This window comes from Accipiter gentilis, chromosome Z (assembly GCF_929443795.1).
Source record: "Accipiter gentilis chromosome Z, bAccGen1.1, whole genome shotgun sequence".
Taxonomy (NCBI): Eukaryota; Metazoa; Chordata; class Aves; order Accipitriformes; family Accipitridae; genus Astur; species Astur gentilis.
Genome location: NC_064919.1, coordinates 33,763,267 through 33,778,799, shown reverse-complemented (window position 1 = coordinate 33,778,799; position 15,533 = coordinate 33,763,267). Strand labels below are relative to the sequence as shown.

Below are 15,533 nucleotides of genomic sequence, written 5' to 3'. Positions count from 1 at the left end.
TTGATTCCTCATGTACAGGTACTGAACTGAACATCACGTCTCAGTCACAGAAACAGTAAGGATCCCATAGGCATGGTAACTGTAAAGGGAGTGCTTATTAGCCCCTGTACAGCTCTGGTGTCTGCTGTTATAATACAGCAGAGGAATTGGAAATGGTACTAGTAATGCTAGGTGTAGATAGTCGCAGACAGAGGAAAGATGAGAGAATACTGAAGTCCTTCTAGCTTTCCTATAAATCCAAGCCCTGTAAGGAGTTTAATGACTTTGAAGAGAGCAGGAAGAGAAATAGCTGGGGGGTGTTATAATAACATTTTCCTTTTTTTTTCTTCTCTACCACACAGTCACTCGGTGCGAGTCCTAACATACCACAGCAGTGCAGCTAGAGTTTTTCTGCACCTTTCTTTGGAACAGCTTTCTTCATAATATCCTGTCTCTTGCATTTCCCAGCAGCAACTTGAAGACATGTTTCTCCCATATTCAATTTGAGAACTATGGGTCTAAATATGTCTGTTGCTCTGCTGTAGGCAACTGTTAATCTTGTTATTTTTAGAGCAGCTTTTACGTTTTGATCATTCAGAGCAAATTCCTTCTCTCTAAGTAAGAACTTGAAGCAGATTTTTATGGGTTGATATTGAAGGCCTTGGAGAAACCCAACTAAACATAAGGTGATAAGCTTTTTTTTCTTTTTTTAGATTAAATTAACTGTGGTTGTATTTTTTTCTTCAGGGAGTTTAAAATTGAAGATGGGAAAGCAGTAATTCCACTAGGTATAACAGTCCAGGGAGATGTTCTCATTGTGATCTATCATGCCAGGTCAACACTAGGAGGCAGACTACAAGCCAAGGTAATGATAAATTTAAGAGCCTACATGGAGGATTTGCTTTTTCTTGTTGCAGTTTTGTATCGTACTTGTATTTGTGATCTCATTAAGTACATGGCTTTATTTGCTATTCTTTGTTCAAATAAACGTGTGAGTTTTTCATGTGCTTGGGAATTCAGCCTTTTCAAGCCTAAAAAGTATATCCAATCTTAATGCTCTGCACATAGATGCTTTGGTAAGCATTTCTGGAAATTACTTTAGTAGTGAGTTATTATATTTGCATGGAAACCCTCTAGCCAGTTTTTTGAGGCAGTGATTATTATCTGTTAAATTGCACAATAAGCCAGAAGTTTCTAATTCCATACACACAAATTGCAACCAAAGGAAAAATACACTCAGTAGAAAAGTGGAATTCCAGGGGACTGGGTTTACAAAACAGGCTAGAAAAATCCATGTAGTTTTGTACCCTGTTTCTATAGCTAGGTAGAGTTTTTATAGCTGATTTTCTTACGGGTTCTCCAAGGGAGAATGCATGTTTCCTTTTTTAATTCACCTATGTATGCAAATGTATTGCAAGATCACAGAAAACTTGCTGATGAAGACTATCTTCAAATTTCTAAAAAAGAAGCTTTTTTTTTTTTTCTCCCGATAAGTAACCCAAATTAAACTTGGAGGTCCATGTAAAAGATAGGAAGGGATAGTGCAAAGTTTAGGATAACTTGGAGCATTGTGAAAGTTGATCCAGATGTTCTTCAGACAGTTTCCATACGTTTGGGGCAAACAAGCATATTCATATGTATCTACTGTTACTGAAACAAATGGTTTTCCCTATGTTTTTTCTGCTTTGTATGTAGAAAGATGAGTATCAAATCTTGTCAAGTTGCAGAGGCTCAAGACTTTCATAGTGTCCCCAGGGTGCTATGGGCCAGATCTTCCAGAATACCCTAAAACTGAAAGCTCAGTGAAATGATTCTATAACGCACAAAAATAACTAGTGTATGGTTCATGGTCATCAGTGAAGAAGGCATACAACTGGGGAAAATTCAGCCAAGGTTAGCTTATACTCTTTGTGTAATCTCCATTTCACTGATGGTAGGGTTTCTTTGATGTGGTTTCTCTGGCATTTTTTCACTGATTGGAAAAGGTGAAAATTTTCTCATTATGACATGAAACATCAAGAGGGTTTGTGATGATCCTGGTTTGGACCTTTAATGGAAATATATTTAATGTGTCCTTAGTTTTATGCACTCTAAATTGCCCCTGAAGCTCTCTGCAGAACTCTAATGGAGATCAACTACCGTGTTTCAATATTGCTGTAAAGTGCCTAGAGCTGGGCATTGTGAATGTCTCCCACTTGCTCACAGTTAATTTGAGAGGATTTAGTTTATCTTCTAGGAAATGCCTTGCATAGCAAGGGATTAAGAAAACTGATTTAATAGGGTGTTCAGGTTTTCACATGTAGTTCAGAGTGGAGATGGATGGATCAGAGAAACTCTCTCCAGTATGTCCATGTCCGTCTTGTACTGAGGAGCACAGCAGTGGATACAGGATGTCAAATGTAGCCTCACCAGTGCTGCATAGAGGTGAAAGATCACCTCCCTCGACCTGCTGGCAACGCTTCGCGTGTTACTTGACTTCTGGTTATGATGTTCAATAAATGCTTATTTACAAGGAAAGCTTTCATAATTGAATTCTATTATATATTTATTGGACTATTACTGTATGACTTGCTTTTATAAGGACTCACAAGACTATTCCACACGTGTTGTAGCTAAAGCCAGGGAACAAATACAGTGTAGATTTACCAGTTTGCTGTAATTTGGATTTGTGCAAGACCAGGAGCTACGTGAATTTTACTATAATAGCATTTTCTGGACTCTCACATGCTCATCAGGCATGGGGAAGTAGTTTTTCTGTCAGCAGAAGAAAAAGTTGGGAAAGTTGAAGAGTTACAATGAATCAGTTTGGAAAATCCCTATAATTTTGTCTGGCGTGCATGGTTGACTTGAAGTTGCACAGGAAAAAGAAGTCTTTGCATGTATTATAAAGTGTCCTTTTAAACGTGCTACATTTAAAACTGTTCTGAATGGACTCCTTTATACATGACATCTCTTAGTGTATGAGTGTATGTTACTCGGAAAAGTAATCAAGATCATGCAGTTTCAGCATCTTTAACAAGGTTTGGAAATATTTAACAGACTAATAGTCTGAGATTAATGATGAGATATATCTGGTTCAAGGTTTTGTGGTTCGTTTCTGGTAGTAATAGATTTATCTGCATTCAGTCAAACTGCATTTAAATTTCTCATGATAAAGTATACATCGAGTTAAACTGAAACGGTAGCAAAACAAGCACTTTAAAATATTTTAATGCTGCAAATACTTTGCATTATATTAAAGGCAGAACACTGTGCATACTGTTCATGTGGATTTATGCAGTTACCCTGTATTTCTTGTTTTCAACAGATGGCTTCAATGAAGATGTTTCAGATTCAGTTCCATACAGGTTTTGTGCCCCGAAATGCCACCACAGTGAAATTTGCCAAGTATGTTGACACCCTTTCGTAGGAGACTCGAAGAAGTTTTCTTTGAAACTGTTTAACCTACCAAACCAACGTATGGTGGGGGGAGGAAATATAGTCAGTGTAGGAAGTAGCTGACTTTGATTGCTCTAAGATTCTTTTGTTTTCTCACCTCAAGGAAACTGAAGGTTTTGTTCATGACACAAAAAAACTTTCAGTACCAAAATACCACCTGTTTAAAATATATGGACAAAAATAAACAAATACAGCACATTTTAAGCCTTATACTAATTGTTTTAAAGTTTGTTTTGGACTGCAGTAAGTCTAATCTAGTTAGCCATCAATATCAAGAATCTACTTGTATGCGTCTTTGCAGGTATGATCTGGATGCCTGTGACATACAGGAAAAATATCCTGATTTATTTCAAGTCAATCTGGAAGTGGAGGTGGAGCCCAGAGACAGACCTAGCTGTGAACAGCCACCGTGGGATAACATGAATATAAAGGGACTGAATCCCAAGATCCTTTTCTCCACCCGTGAGGAACAACAAGAGATTTTATCAAAATTTGGTAATGAATCTACTAAAAAACTAGAGAACATGATAACATTTCTAATGTACTTAGTGTTTGAGGCTTTTGTTTAATTTCTGACATTCCTTTAAGAGAAAGAAATCTAAAAGGTGTTTTTTGTAAATATCACTTAAAAATTTGCATTATATGAAGGAGTATAAATTATCCCTCAATAATGGATTATAATTATCCTTGTCTTACCTCTACTGTCACTACATTTTCTTGCTTTAAAGCTATGAATATGCTCTTTGCAAGGATTTTAGCAAACAGGATTGTGACAGCCAGGATTTGTAGGCAAAATGTCTTGAACTATATTTGCCTAAACTGGCACCATTATCACTTCACCTAAAATCATCTGAGCGTTCCTCACAAATGGTCTTAACTAAAAATGGTTTAATCAAGGTCCTTATATATAGCCACGTAATGTTATAATTCAATTTCTCAACTTTTCCTAATGTGATCCAGCAGACATTTAATTTTTTTAATACTATGTATTCTGTGCTTCATCTGTAGATGCCTGCATTAATTTCAGTTAATGCTATTCAGTGTCGTCTTCTCCTGGTATCAGTAATTAGCTTTGACATTTTCATTAAGGCTCTTAAGCCTTCTCTGTGCTTCCAGAATAAAAGGCATGATGGAGATTATTGTGGTGATTTTAGTACACCATACATGAGATCTCACTCTCTGCTCTCGATATGGTACATCTTAATTACATTTTTTTTGATACAAGGTAGTTGCTGCTGTCTTTGTGGATTTTTTGTTTTTGTTTTTTAAGCAGAGTGTGTTTACTTTGTATTATGATTTCGGTCATTTTCTGTTTAACTTAGTTTATACAGATTTGAAAAATCTTACTGTGAACACAAGTCTTAGCTCACTGAAGTTAAGGTGTTTCATTGATAATAAGGATCTGTAAAAATTACTGTATTTTTTTAAGTCGCTTGCATTTTTTGATTAATAAATGAAATGTAAGAGTTTCAGGTTCCATTGAAAATGTTTCTTAAAGCTGATGGGAAGGGAATAGGGCAAGAAGAAGTGCTGTGAACTGGTGTTATAAAACTTGCCTAATTAAAATTGAATTTTCAGTATTTCATTAACCACAATCTTCGTGTATATTTTCCGAGACAGACTATTTTTCAGCATCTCTGTAAGCTACAACTGAGTACATGGAAGGAGGGTGAAAAAGTGCTCTACCAGTTTGGTATTTAGATTTAGACAAGTAGCTTTCTCCCAGGCATTCATCCCATTCTTTTCTAACGGTGGATGAACATTTAATAATTTAGGGGGTCGTCTTATTTGCCTTGAGGAAGCCTCCTGTTTGAGACATGATAGGTAACTCAGCCAAACTCAGTCTTACACAAAAGTCACTTGATTTCTGATCCTAGTAAAATAAGAAATATAAGAAGTAGCTAATTGCAGCACACAGTGTATTACTTAACTCCTTTGAGATGTTTAACAGCTCCGTGTTCTCCTCTGGCTTTATAATCTGGGTTTTTTCTGTAGCTGCATTTGCTATTTTCTGATGTTCTGTTCCTTATTGCAGCTTTGTTTGTAGCTCTTGCATATTTTAGGGATGGTTGGTACAAGTGAGGTGTTAATTACATTTTCCTACAAATGTAAATAGAATTTTTGAGTGTTTTGCTGTGAGTCTGATTTAATTTAATGTTATAGTTGAAGATAGGGTCTTACCAGCTTTTGCAGTTGAAACAAAGTTAATAATGCTAATTTCAAATGGGGGGGTGAGGATGGGAATTTGCCTTTGTACAGTAATAGGTACTTAGATACAGTTGTCTTGCTATAGCAGTCAGTCTGCAAGTCAAATACCAGCTGCTCTGACCAGGATTGTATTTTAGAAGTTTTTCTCTAAGGGTTCTGGCTTAAAATCTATTTCATAGGGAAACCAGAGCTGCCTAGACAACCAGGTTCAACTGCACAATATGAAGCAGAAGCATTCCAGGTGGAGCAGTCTTCAGAAAGTGTACCTACTGATACAGAATCCCCACACAGCAGCAGTACTGATGCAAATAACTTCTTCCATTCTCTGGACTGGAAAGGTACAGGTTTTCCTCTGAAGTAACTATTTGTTGTATGTTTGTTGCTGCCCTGGTTTCAGCTGGGATAGAGTTAACTGTCTTCCTAGTAGCTGGTACAGTGCTATGTTTTGAGTTCAGTATGCGAAGAATGTTGATAATACTGATGTTTGCAGTTGTTGCTCAGTAGTGTTTAGACTATAGTCAAGGATTTTTCAGCTTCTCATGCCCAGCCAGGGCACAAGAAGTTGGCACAGGACACAACCAGGGCACCTGACCCAAACTGGCCAACGGTGTATTCCATACCATGTGACATCCCATCTAGTTTAGGAACTGGGAAGTGGGGGGGCAGGGAATCGCCGCTTGGGGACTAGCTGGGTGTCGGTCGGCGGGTGGTGAGCAATTGCCCTGCGCATCATTTGTACATTCCAATCCTTTTATTACTACTGTTGTCATTTTATTAGTGTTATCATTATCATTATTAGTTTCTTCTTTTCTGTTCTATTAAACCACAACAGTCGCCTTGCACACCTTCCAATGAGTGCCTAAGCCTTCTTATGCAGCAAAAGTCACTATTTCACCAGACTATGAGAAAAAACTATTTAAAGAATGAGCTTTGCTGGTTAATGAGTGGTCATTCTGCTTCATTTGGATAAGCACCAAGTACTGTTTTTTTTGTATTGTGTGTAACTTAAGTGCTGAGCTAAATTTTTCTCTTTCTGAAAAAATGTTAACCTTAAAGATCTGCAAGGAAGCCTTTGCATTCCCACAGCCCCACTTAGGCTGGCTGAGGAACAGAGGAAACAAAGCAGACTAGCCAGTGGGGTCCAGATCAGTACGTAAGGACTGAGAAAATGTAACTTTATAGTGCGTGTTTAGGTCATTTTTGGGGGTTCTGCTTTGTTGGCAAAAATGTCAGTAACTGCTTATGCTGTCATTGAATGCTGTCATCAAGTGGAGTGGCAGTTACTGAGTGATCCTCTAAGTCATAAGTGGTATGATGTCCTGAGGTGAATGTCCAAGTCAGTCTCATTTTGGAAAAATTTGTAATACCTGCCCTTGCAGAGCGGCAAGTGGGGCAGTGAGCTCTCCCTTTGCCTGCTCTGTATAAAGAGGTGGTAGACAACAGTTAGTAGTTCTTTTTTTCATCAGTTCTTTTGTGAGCTTTGATTAATTAAGGATTGATTTCATATGATCTCACCATATAAGTCTGTTTTTTCCTAGTTGGCAGAAGAATCCTGGTAATCTAAAGCTGTTATTTCTTTTTATTCAAGAAGGAAAAAGCTCAGAAAGTGGAATAGACGACAGTTCATCTAAAAATGATCGTGTTCAACTATATGATGACAGGGAGGAGAGTGATCCATCAGATGAGGAATTCCCTACATTTCCAAGTGAAGAAAGTGCAGTAACTGTTGATGAAAAAGACTCTATTACTCCAGAAGGAGAGTTGCTTTTTGAAGCCAATTTTGAAGCTCCATCTGCACTGCTACAAAAATCTCTTCCTGAAGAGAATGTAGACTTACTGGGACTAGACTCTGATATTTCACGAGAACAGAAGCAACCTATCTCAGAAATAAACTCTTCATCAAGTAATGCAGACTTGTTGAACAATCTATTCGTGGGTAATGCATCACAGATTTCAGAAGAGCCCACTGGAGATCTTCTTGGACAAGGAGCAGATTTCTTTTTCAGCAGTCAGTGTCCAGCTGCTACTCAGGGTATATCTTCAACAGCAGCCATGTCTTCAGGTACGTAAATTTAACATCAGTACTCTGGCTGGCCTGCAGATGAAAGCTGCTGCTTGCATTGTGCTTCTGAGCACCATGTTTTGATGTGTACACTGAAGACATGTTGGTGTATAGCAAGAATCTGCATAGAATATGTGTTTTTACTGCATGAAAGAGAGAAATTGCTGTATATTATCCAGATATTTTGTTATGTTGCCAGTATCCTATTAGCTTTAAACCATGTAAACAGAAAAGTATCAAATTTTTAATTTAAAGGAGGTTCAGTATTCTTGAAGAATCCATAGCTTTCCCCTACAAATGTTACATGCTAGGTCATTTTCTAAAACCATGTGTAAATAACTTACTACAATTTTATGCCTTAGCAAGATAACTTACTGCTTTCTTGCCCTTTATGTAAAGCAATAGCATTAGATGTGGTACAAACAGCCCTGTGGGATTTTTAAGTGTTAATCATGTAAGACTGCTAGGCAACTGGAAATCCTGTAGATTACTGTTCAAACAAGTAGGATAATGGCACTGCTAAAAGGTGTTTTCTTGCTGGTTTTACTGATGATGTTGGCAGGTCTGTACCCTGAAGGAAGGAGAATGTTATACTGCCATCTACTTGGTATTTAAAACAAGGTGTTTTAGTTTAGAGGTTCTGTTCCTCTTACCAATGGATAGGTAGCTCTGTCACATGACTAAACTTTTGGGAATAGCAATTCTCTGCCTGAAGTTAACAGTAAGATTTTTGGGAATATTAGTCAAATAATCTGGGAAACTGTTACAAGGATTAGCTTATTTGCACAAAGATAATTTATTTGGGCTAAAAGTTTTAATCTACATACAGCTGGAAAGTGTTTTTGTAGAACATTTAGATTATTTCAAATATTTTACTTTTGAAGCAAGTCAGTATTGAACTTTTTTACTGTGGTCAATAAGGAATCAATTTACCTTTTTTTTTTTTTTAGTTTAACTGTGCATTTCTTATCTACTTCATAAAATACCTGGGCAGTACTTCTGTATGTATCTCATTCTACCTTTGAATTGGGTAAGGGAAAGATAATTGCAGAAGTGAGAATATTTGGCTACTGCTGTATTTCAGTTTGCACATCAAAACTTGTACTTGAGGTTTAGTGTGTGATGTGTGTGATGCTATAGTAAGATAGCTTGATGACATTACAGGGTTTGTTTTTTGAAGTGTTATCAAGTCCCGTACAATGTGGTCATCACCTCAGGATGTGCTAGGGCACTACGGCAGGATTATTCCTTCTTGTCAGCTTCTGAGTGAATCTGGCAGGAGTCCCTGGGCTCTTGAGGATTTTGACGCTAGAGGGCAGCAGAAACGGGAAGATCTTGAGCTCTGATTCCAGCTGACTGTCACGTTACCCCATGCTGACTATAAATACACTTCCAATTAGTTTTTTTCTTAGTTGTGATCACTAGAGACCTGTTGAAAGCCTTGCTTCTGTTGGTTTTCATTCTTGAGTTGACGCACTTTCTGCCCCAGAGTCACCAATGCCTTCAAGTCACAATGGTAGTATGAATGTTTTACTTAATATCCTTTTTAGTAGTTTAATAGTCTGTTTGTTTAAATTCTTTGATAGTTTGGCATTATAGAGCATTTAACAAGTGTAATTCTGTTTTGTATGCGGATGATCACTCAAATTTAAGGTGTGTCTTACATGGGTGAAATTAACAATGTTATTGAATGTATGCATCCCTGGTAAGGATTTGTGTTTGGAGACATAGCTTTTCATGTTGTGTGTGGCTGAAATACTTTTTGTACCAACATGAAAATACAGATGTCTAGAAGAAGGGACAGATGGTGACTCTTTGCCATGAAAAAATTCTCAGAAGGCTGCTGCATTTACCAATATGAACTCTACTTTTTGTGCCCCCAGAGGGGTAAGACTTTTTCAACTGTGTTTATTCTAAAATTTGTCATAATTTTGTTTTCTGCTTCTTTTTTAGCTGATCCTTTTGACCCATTCACAATGTCATCAGGTTCAGAGAATCAAGCCCTGTCTGGTCCAGACCTCTTTGGGGGCTTTCTTAACCCAAGCTCAGCATCTACAGCTAGCACAGTTCTTTCCACACACAATTCACTTCCACCTTCTTCCAGCTCAGATTTCTTAAATTTAGGTAAGTGTGTTTCTGGTGTTATGTTTCTCAACAGTTTCTGCTACTCTGTGAATTTGTCTTTCAGCTTAGTCAAGGTGGATTAGTGTCTTAATAGATCCACTTGTTGTGACTGCTGTTTTAATTAGCTCCATTTTCTGGGAACGCAGATACAAATATACCAAGTAGCAAGGGTTCACTGAATAATGTCATGCTGATATTTATGATGCGAGAGGATTTCTAGCATTGCTAACCTTCTGTTAGGAGCTGGAGCTTCTTCTGAGAGCTCTTGGAACTGAGGGTACACAAACACCTGCAAACTTACTTTCTAGATGGCAGAATGCTATTTTGATTGTATTCAGATTTTAAAGATTTTCTGGAAGCCTTGGAAAAGAAATCAGCAAGCCAAGTTAATAGTATAGCCAGTTCTTAAAATGCAAGCTGAGGCTAGCTTGGACCTTCTTGACCCGAATGCATTCTGGTAATATACTTACAGAGTACATTATGTAATACTCTAATCTTATTTGTTTCATTTAATTTCTCTGATGTATTCTTGATGAAGCCTTTTCCTCATGCATTTATTTTAAAATCTATTAATCTTTAAACAAAAAGCTTTGTGATATGTTCGGTCTTCCTGTATCTCCATCCTAAGCACGTTATTTCCAAAGTGTTACTAAATTGAGCTTCTAAGCATGCTTATTCTTTAAAAAGAAACATACCCTTGCAAAAATGTTGGGGTGGTAGAGCCAGAAGTGTTGCTTTTTAAATCTGACTTTCAGAGAAAAGCATGGGTCCTCTCCATAGGGATTAGAGTTCTGGTCAATCTGTTACAGCTCTTCTCTGCTGCTCTTTCATCCCCTCACTGTTCCCCTGCTCCTGCCTAGGTGCTTCCCATGGGATGCAGTCTTTCAAGAACATGGGTCTCCATAGGGTACAGTCCTTCAGGAGCAGACTACTCCAGTGTGGGTCCGCTGGCAGCTGCAGCTCCTGCCGGAAGCCTGCTGCTGTGTGGGCTTCTCTCCATGGGCTGTGGCTTCATCCAGGGCATGCCCACCTGCATGGGGTCCTCCATGGGCTGCAGTGTGGATATTCGCTCCACTGTGGTCTTCTCCATGGGCTGCAGGGGAATCTCTGCTCTGGCACCTGGCGCACCTCATCCTTCTCCATTGACTTTAGTATCTGGAGGCCTGTTTCTCTCACACTTTTCTTACTCCTTTAACAGCTGCTGTACAGCGTGTTTTACCATTTCTTACATATGTTTTCCCAGAAGCAGCACCATCTTGGCTGAGGGGCTCGGCTGTGTCCTGCAGTGGGTCTGTTGGAGCTGTCTGTGCCCAGCATGAAGCAGCCCAGGCCACTCCTTACAAAGGCCACTGCTGAAGACCCTCACTTATAAATTGGAGGTAGTTAGAAATGGTGGTATCACATTCTTCACCCTGAATCCAAGAGTGTTATCTTCCCAGAGCTTATTGCATATGGTTTTGAATTGCCCCTTCTTATTGGACAGTCAATCTAGTTGACCTTGCCTCTGAGTGGTTTAGTCCAAGTGTTAGCTACAGAGAAACTGGATAAAAAAGATGCAGTATTTGCTTGGCTGAGATGAGGGCTTCCTCCTTGAAATAAAAGGCTGGTCAGCTGATTGCCCTCTGCCATGTATTTAAGCATTATATTCCAACTGTGGCTGATTCTACTGAGAAGATCCCACTTGCTGCTTTCTTTGCAACATTTTTGTTCTGTCCTATAGATACAACTAAAACATACAGCTGTTACTATATGCATGTATAGTTGCCAGTTTTATGCCACTTTTAGGTGTGGTGCTATTAATGTCACTGTATGAGGTTACCAAACAGATGATAATTTTCTTATGCTCAGTAGAAGATTTGATCAATGCTGATCCATGGAGCATCATCTCAGCCAAAATCTGTCTCACTCCAGAGGCAGTGACCTTTGGAGATTATCTAGTTGAACTGCTCAAAGTAGGGTCAAGTAGAGCAGGCTGCTGAGGACCTTGTTGTTGCTGATTTTTATTATTTCTGAGCATGCAGACTTTACAACCTCTATGGGCTACCTGTGCCAGTGTTTGACTACTCTTAGAGCAAAAACTTATGTTTAAATGGAGTTTCCTATGTTTCAGTTTATGCCCGTTGCCTCTTGTTCTTCCACTGGGCAGCACTGAGAAGAGTCTGGCTCAGTCTTTATTTCTTCCCATTAAGTATTTATATACATAGATGAGATTGCCCAGACCCAGGTCTTCTCTTCTCCAGGTTAAACAGTACCAGCACCCTCAGCCTGTCCTCATATCAGGGGTGCTCCAATCCCCACATGACAGAGAACCCTTAAGTTGGAAAAATAGTTAAATGTGAGTTTATCTGCCCTCTAAATGTTTACCTGCAACCTCAAGGAGACCACTGTCAATGTGCAGCTGCTAGTAACATTTAAGCAAGTACAGAAGAAAAGGAAAAAATATTCTGACATCTCACTTCAATGCTTATTGTTTTATGCTTACTCTTTCTGATTTTGGTTGATAACTTGCACCCTGGTAAATTCATTAGTGTACCTGCTATTTTAATGTGATTTTTGGAGCTTTCGGTCAACGTAGGGAAAAGGCACTTAAAATGGACCCATGTTCTCTTCAGTCTACTGTTACACAGTGATTTCCCAATATTTCACTGTTGCTATGCAGGCTTTAAAAACCCTTTGTAAGTGGAGGAATTGGGATAACGTTTCATGCTCCTTTATGTTTACCTTTTGAATGACAGGTTTTCTATGTATTTGAGCCTTTAGAATTCCATCCAGTCACAGATATCAGTTTTTCACAAGGAAGTTAGGAATATTAACAGCTATAATACTTTTAATATGAATGAGTGAGTGTGAGTGAAAGGACATGATAACTAGTAACTAGAGAACAAAGGCAAATGAGAGTGTGTTCTCAAATGACATATTTGGAAGAATTGTGTTGAGCGAGCGAGCAGAAGAAAGTGCAAACATGAGGTCCTTAAAGTGAGAAACAATTTTAAACTCACTAAAAATAAATTGGTAGTAATGTTGGTGTTCATTCAAAATAAACTGCAGTAATGACGTATGCTGAATCTACTGTTGGAGCAGTAATAAGTGTCTAGAATTAAATTTTAGTGACGGATAAGCTTTCTTTTGGTAGAAAACAATTACTAAATGTCTATAGATACCAGGAGAAAAGCTGTTTCAGTGAACACAAATTCAAGAATTAGAATTTTAGGCTAGTATTTCTCAATGTGGCTTGAAATTTAAAACAGGAGTTTTGAAATGTAATTTCAATTTGTAGAAAAGGTAGTTCTTAAAGAATATCTGGTCTGTTAAAGCATTCTGTCCTGTTATATGAAAATGTTGAGCAGTTGCTGCTAAACAGCACTATATTAACAGGGCAATATAATTTTCTGCAAAAAGCTCTAGTAATTTGGCAGAGTAGGTGGGTTGACTGTTCACTCCAGACCTGACAACCTTTCTAAAGTGGCCACACTTGCCAACACAAGCTATCATCTGTAGGAGGAGTACCCTTTTTTCCTTAGTAGTTATCTGTTCAGTGAGAATTTTTGAGAACAGAATTGGGGTATGCGAGTAGCAAGTCATCTCTAATGCAAGTCAAGTCAGGAATGTATTCCCTCTGTGAGAATGAACTGATCTGAGCAAAAGATAGATGTGAAACGTGATCAAAAGAAACTGAGTGACCAATGTAGTCTTCTCCTGAGTAGAAGTTAGTTTCTGTGATGACAGCATTCTCTGTCAGGCTTTAGACAAGGTTAAAAAACCTTCCATCATACTAAACCAGCCTCTTGGTTCACAGAAAGTCCTGTTGTCTTCTGTGATTAAAGGATTTCCTGTAGAGATGACAAGTTAAATAAAACCTAATGTGAAGTTGCATGCAGGATATAGTAAAACGCAGGTCTCTTACTTTGGGAAGCTGGAAAGTGTGATCTGATTACCACCAACTTATTCTTACATCTTAGCTTGATTTGAGCAGTGTTAGTAAAGAATTATGCCCTGACCTCCAGTGCTTTACTGTTGTATGGCTAAGGATTATAAATATGCACATTAAAGAAGAACTAAAGGGACAAGCAGGTATGGATCTGCTTGCCCATGATCTCAATTGCTTCAACTTTCGGAATATTTAGCTATGCTTCATGTTTTACCCTTTCTGTAGATATTCTGCTCCTTTACCTTAAGTGTCTGCATGAACTCCATTGTGCCAGGTTACAAAAATAAGGGATTCAACAGGTGATCTTGTCATACCTCTTCAGAATATGTAGAAGTCAGAGTATCATGTTGGTAATGCTATTTCTTGATGTTAAAATCTATTGTAATGCCCAAGTTGTACAACCAGAAAGAACATAGCAAAAGAATAAACAGTTCCAGGAGGAACATTTTATCTGTTCAGTGTACTGCATGTTGTACTCTATTGTTTCAGATTTTTATGGTAAGTTTCACATTTTTATGGTAAAAGTGTAGTGGATGTATGTGAGCTTGCACTATTCATAGCAAATTTACTGCTGTACATAGCAGTAGGCTACTCCTTGCTTTCTTCAGGATGGGGGAGGTGATGAACTTGACTGCTCTTAAACCAGGAGTTGTAAAACACCTGATTCACATAGTGTGTTCTCAATCTTTCAGATGCATTCAGCTGTAGTTTACTTTATTCTTACTTCTCTCAGCTTGATTTTATCATAGTTAATTCCGTAAGTGGTGGTAAATTTCTTCATGCCCCTGTAAAAATCTTGTAATAGTGGAGATCATAAGCCACAATTATTTCTAGCTTAAAAATCAATACTAATATTAATTCAAGGCCCACTTAACATTTGGGAGTGGCATACAGTACAGCAAATTTCTAAACTGGTGAATAGACACTTTTGGATACTTTGACATTTATAGCCAGTGACACTGCTGTGTAGCAGATAGCTGGGGTCCTGAGTACTGAGGCAAATACATAGTGTTTCTCCCATGGTTTCAGAGGCAGGGACATGAGGCTTAAGTCTGAAGAAATGGCTGAAAACTGTACTACACCTTCAGGAGATGTTGGCGGCTACTTCGTGCATTTTATTCTGATGCTTTCCTTCACATGCAGCAGAGATGACTCTGCTGTAATACAGGCTCTTGTCAGACATTTGTTGCAGAGTATTTGTTGCAGAGTGCTCTCTTTGCAAGTGTAAGATCTACTTAGATCTACTAGACATAGTATAAATAGAATTAGCGGATTGAGGTCGTGGAGGGGATATTTAATTTGCTTCAAATTATTTCCTCAAATAGGATAAAATAGCTTCTTTGATTTGGTATCAATATTCAGCATGTAAAGTTGAGAAGCTGAGAGAAGTGAAAAGCCATGATGTAGCAGTCAAAACATCCAAAGTATCAAAATGTCGCTATTTTTGTAAGGATGGTTGGGTTAGCTTTCCAAACTCTAGGTCTTCGAAATGTCTTAGAGTATCTCTAAACATCATGGTTTTGCTGAAATATTCCCTCTCTCTATAGCACAGACTGTTGTCATAGCATTGAAGGGGTTGTTACATTCAAAAGCTGTCCTGCTTCACTGTCTCTACAAGCTGTACTCAAAGGGAATGCTCAGCTGGCATGCAGCTTTGAGTGTTCCACACCTATGACCTCTCATTCTGAGGATGGCTCACCTCATACTGTGCATGAGTGAGAAAGGGGGGCAATCGTTTGCAAGCGTCAGGGGTTGCAGTTGTAACCTTACGTTGGATGTGACACTTTCTAGAAG

General features: G+C 38.4%; 1 protein-coding gene across 4 annotated transcripts in view; it reads left to right on the top strand.

Annotated features, from left to right (window-relative positions):
• Nucleotides 1–15,533, top strand: part of GAK (cyclin G associated kinase) — a 74,376-nt gene that overhangs the window by 42,809 nt on the left and 16,034 nt on the right. For 2 of the 4 annotated variants that reach the window (XM_049796297.1, XM_049796295.1), the window contains exons 17-22: nucleotides 727–844; nucleotides 3,287–3,366; nucleotides 3,719–3,912; nucleotides 5,805–5,963; nucleotides 7,217–7,687; nucleotides 9,641–9,811. In XM_049796297.1, the coding sequence (XP_049652254.1) occupies nucleotides 727–844; nucleotides 3,287–3,366; nucleotides 3,719–3,912; nucleotides 5,805–5,963; nucleotides 7,217–7,687; nucleotides 9,641–9,811 (1,193 nt within the window). Of the gene's footprint in view, nucleotides 1–726; nucleotides 845–3,286; nucleotides 3,367–3,718; nucleotides 3,913–5,804; nucleotides 5,964–7,213; nucleotides 7,688–9,640; nucleotides 9,812–15,533 lie in introns of all 4 variants that reach the window. The other 2 variants (XM_049796296.1, XM_049796294.1) reach the window with 1 other exon arrangement.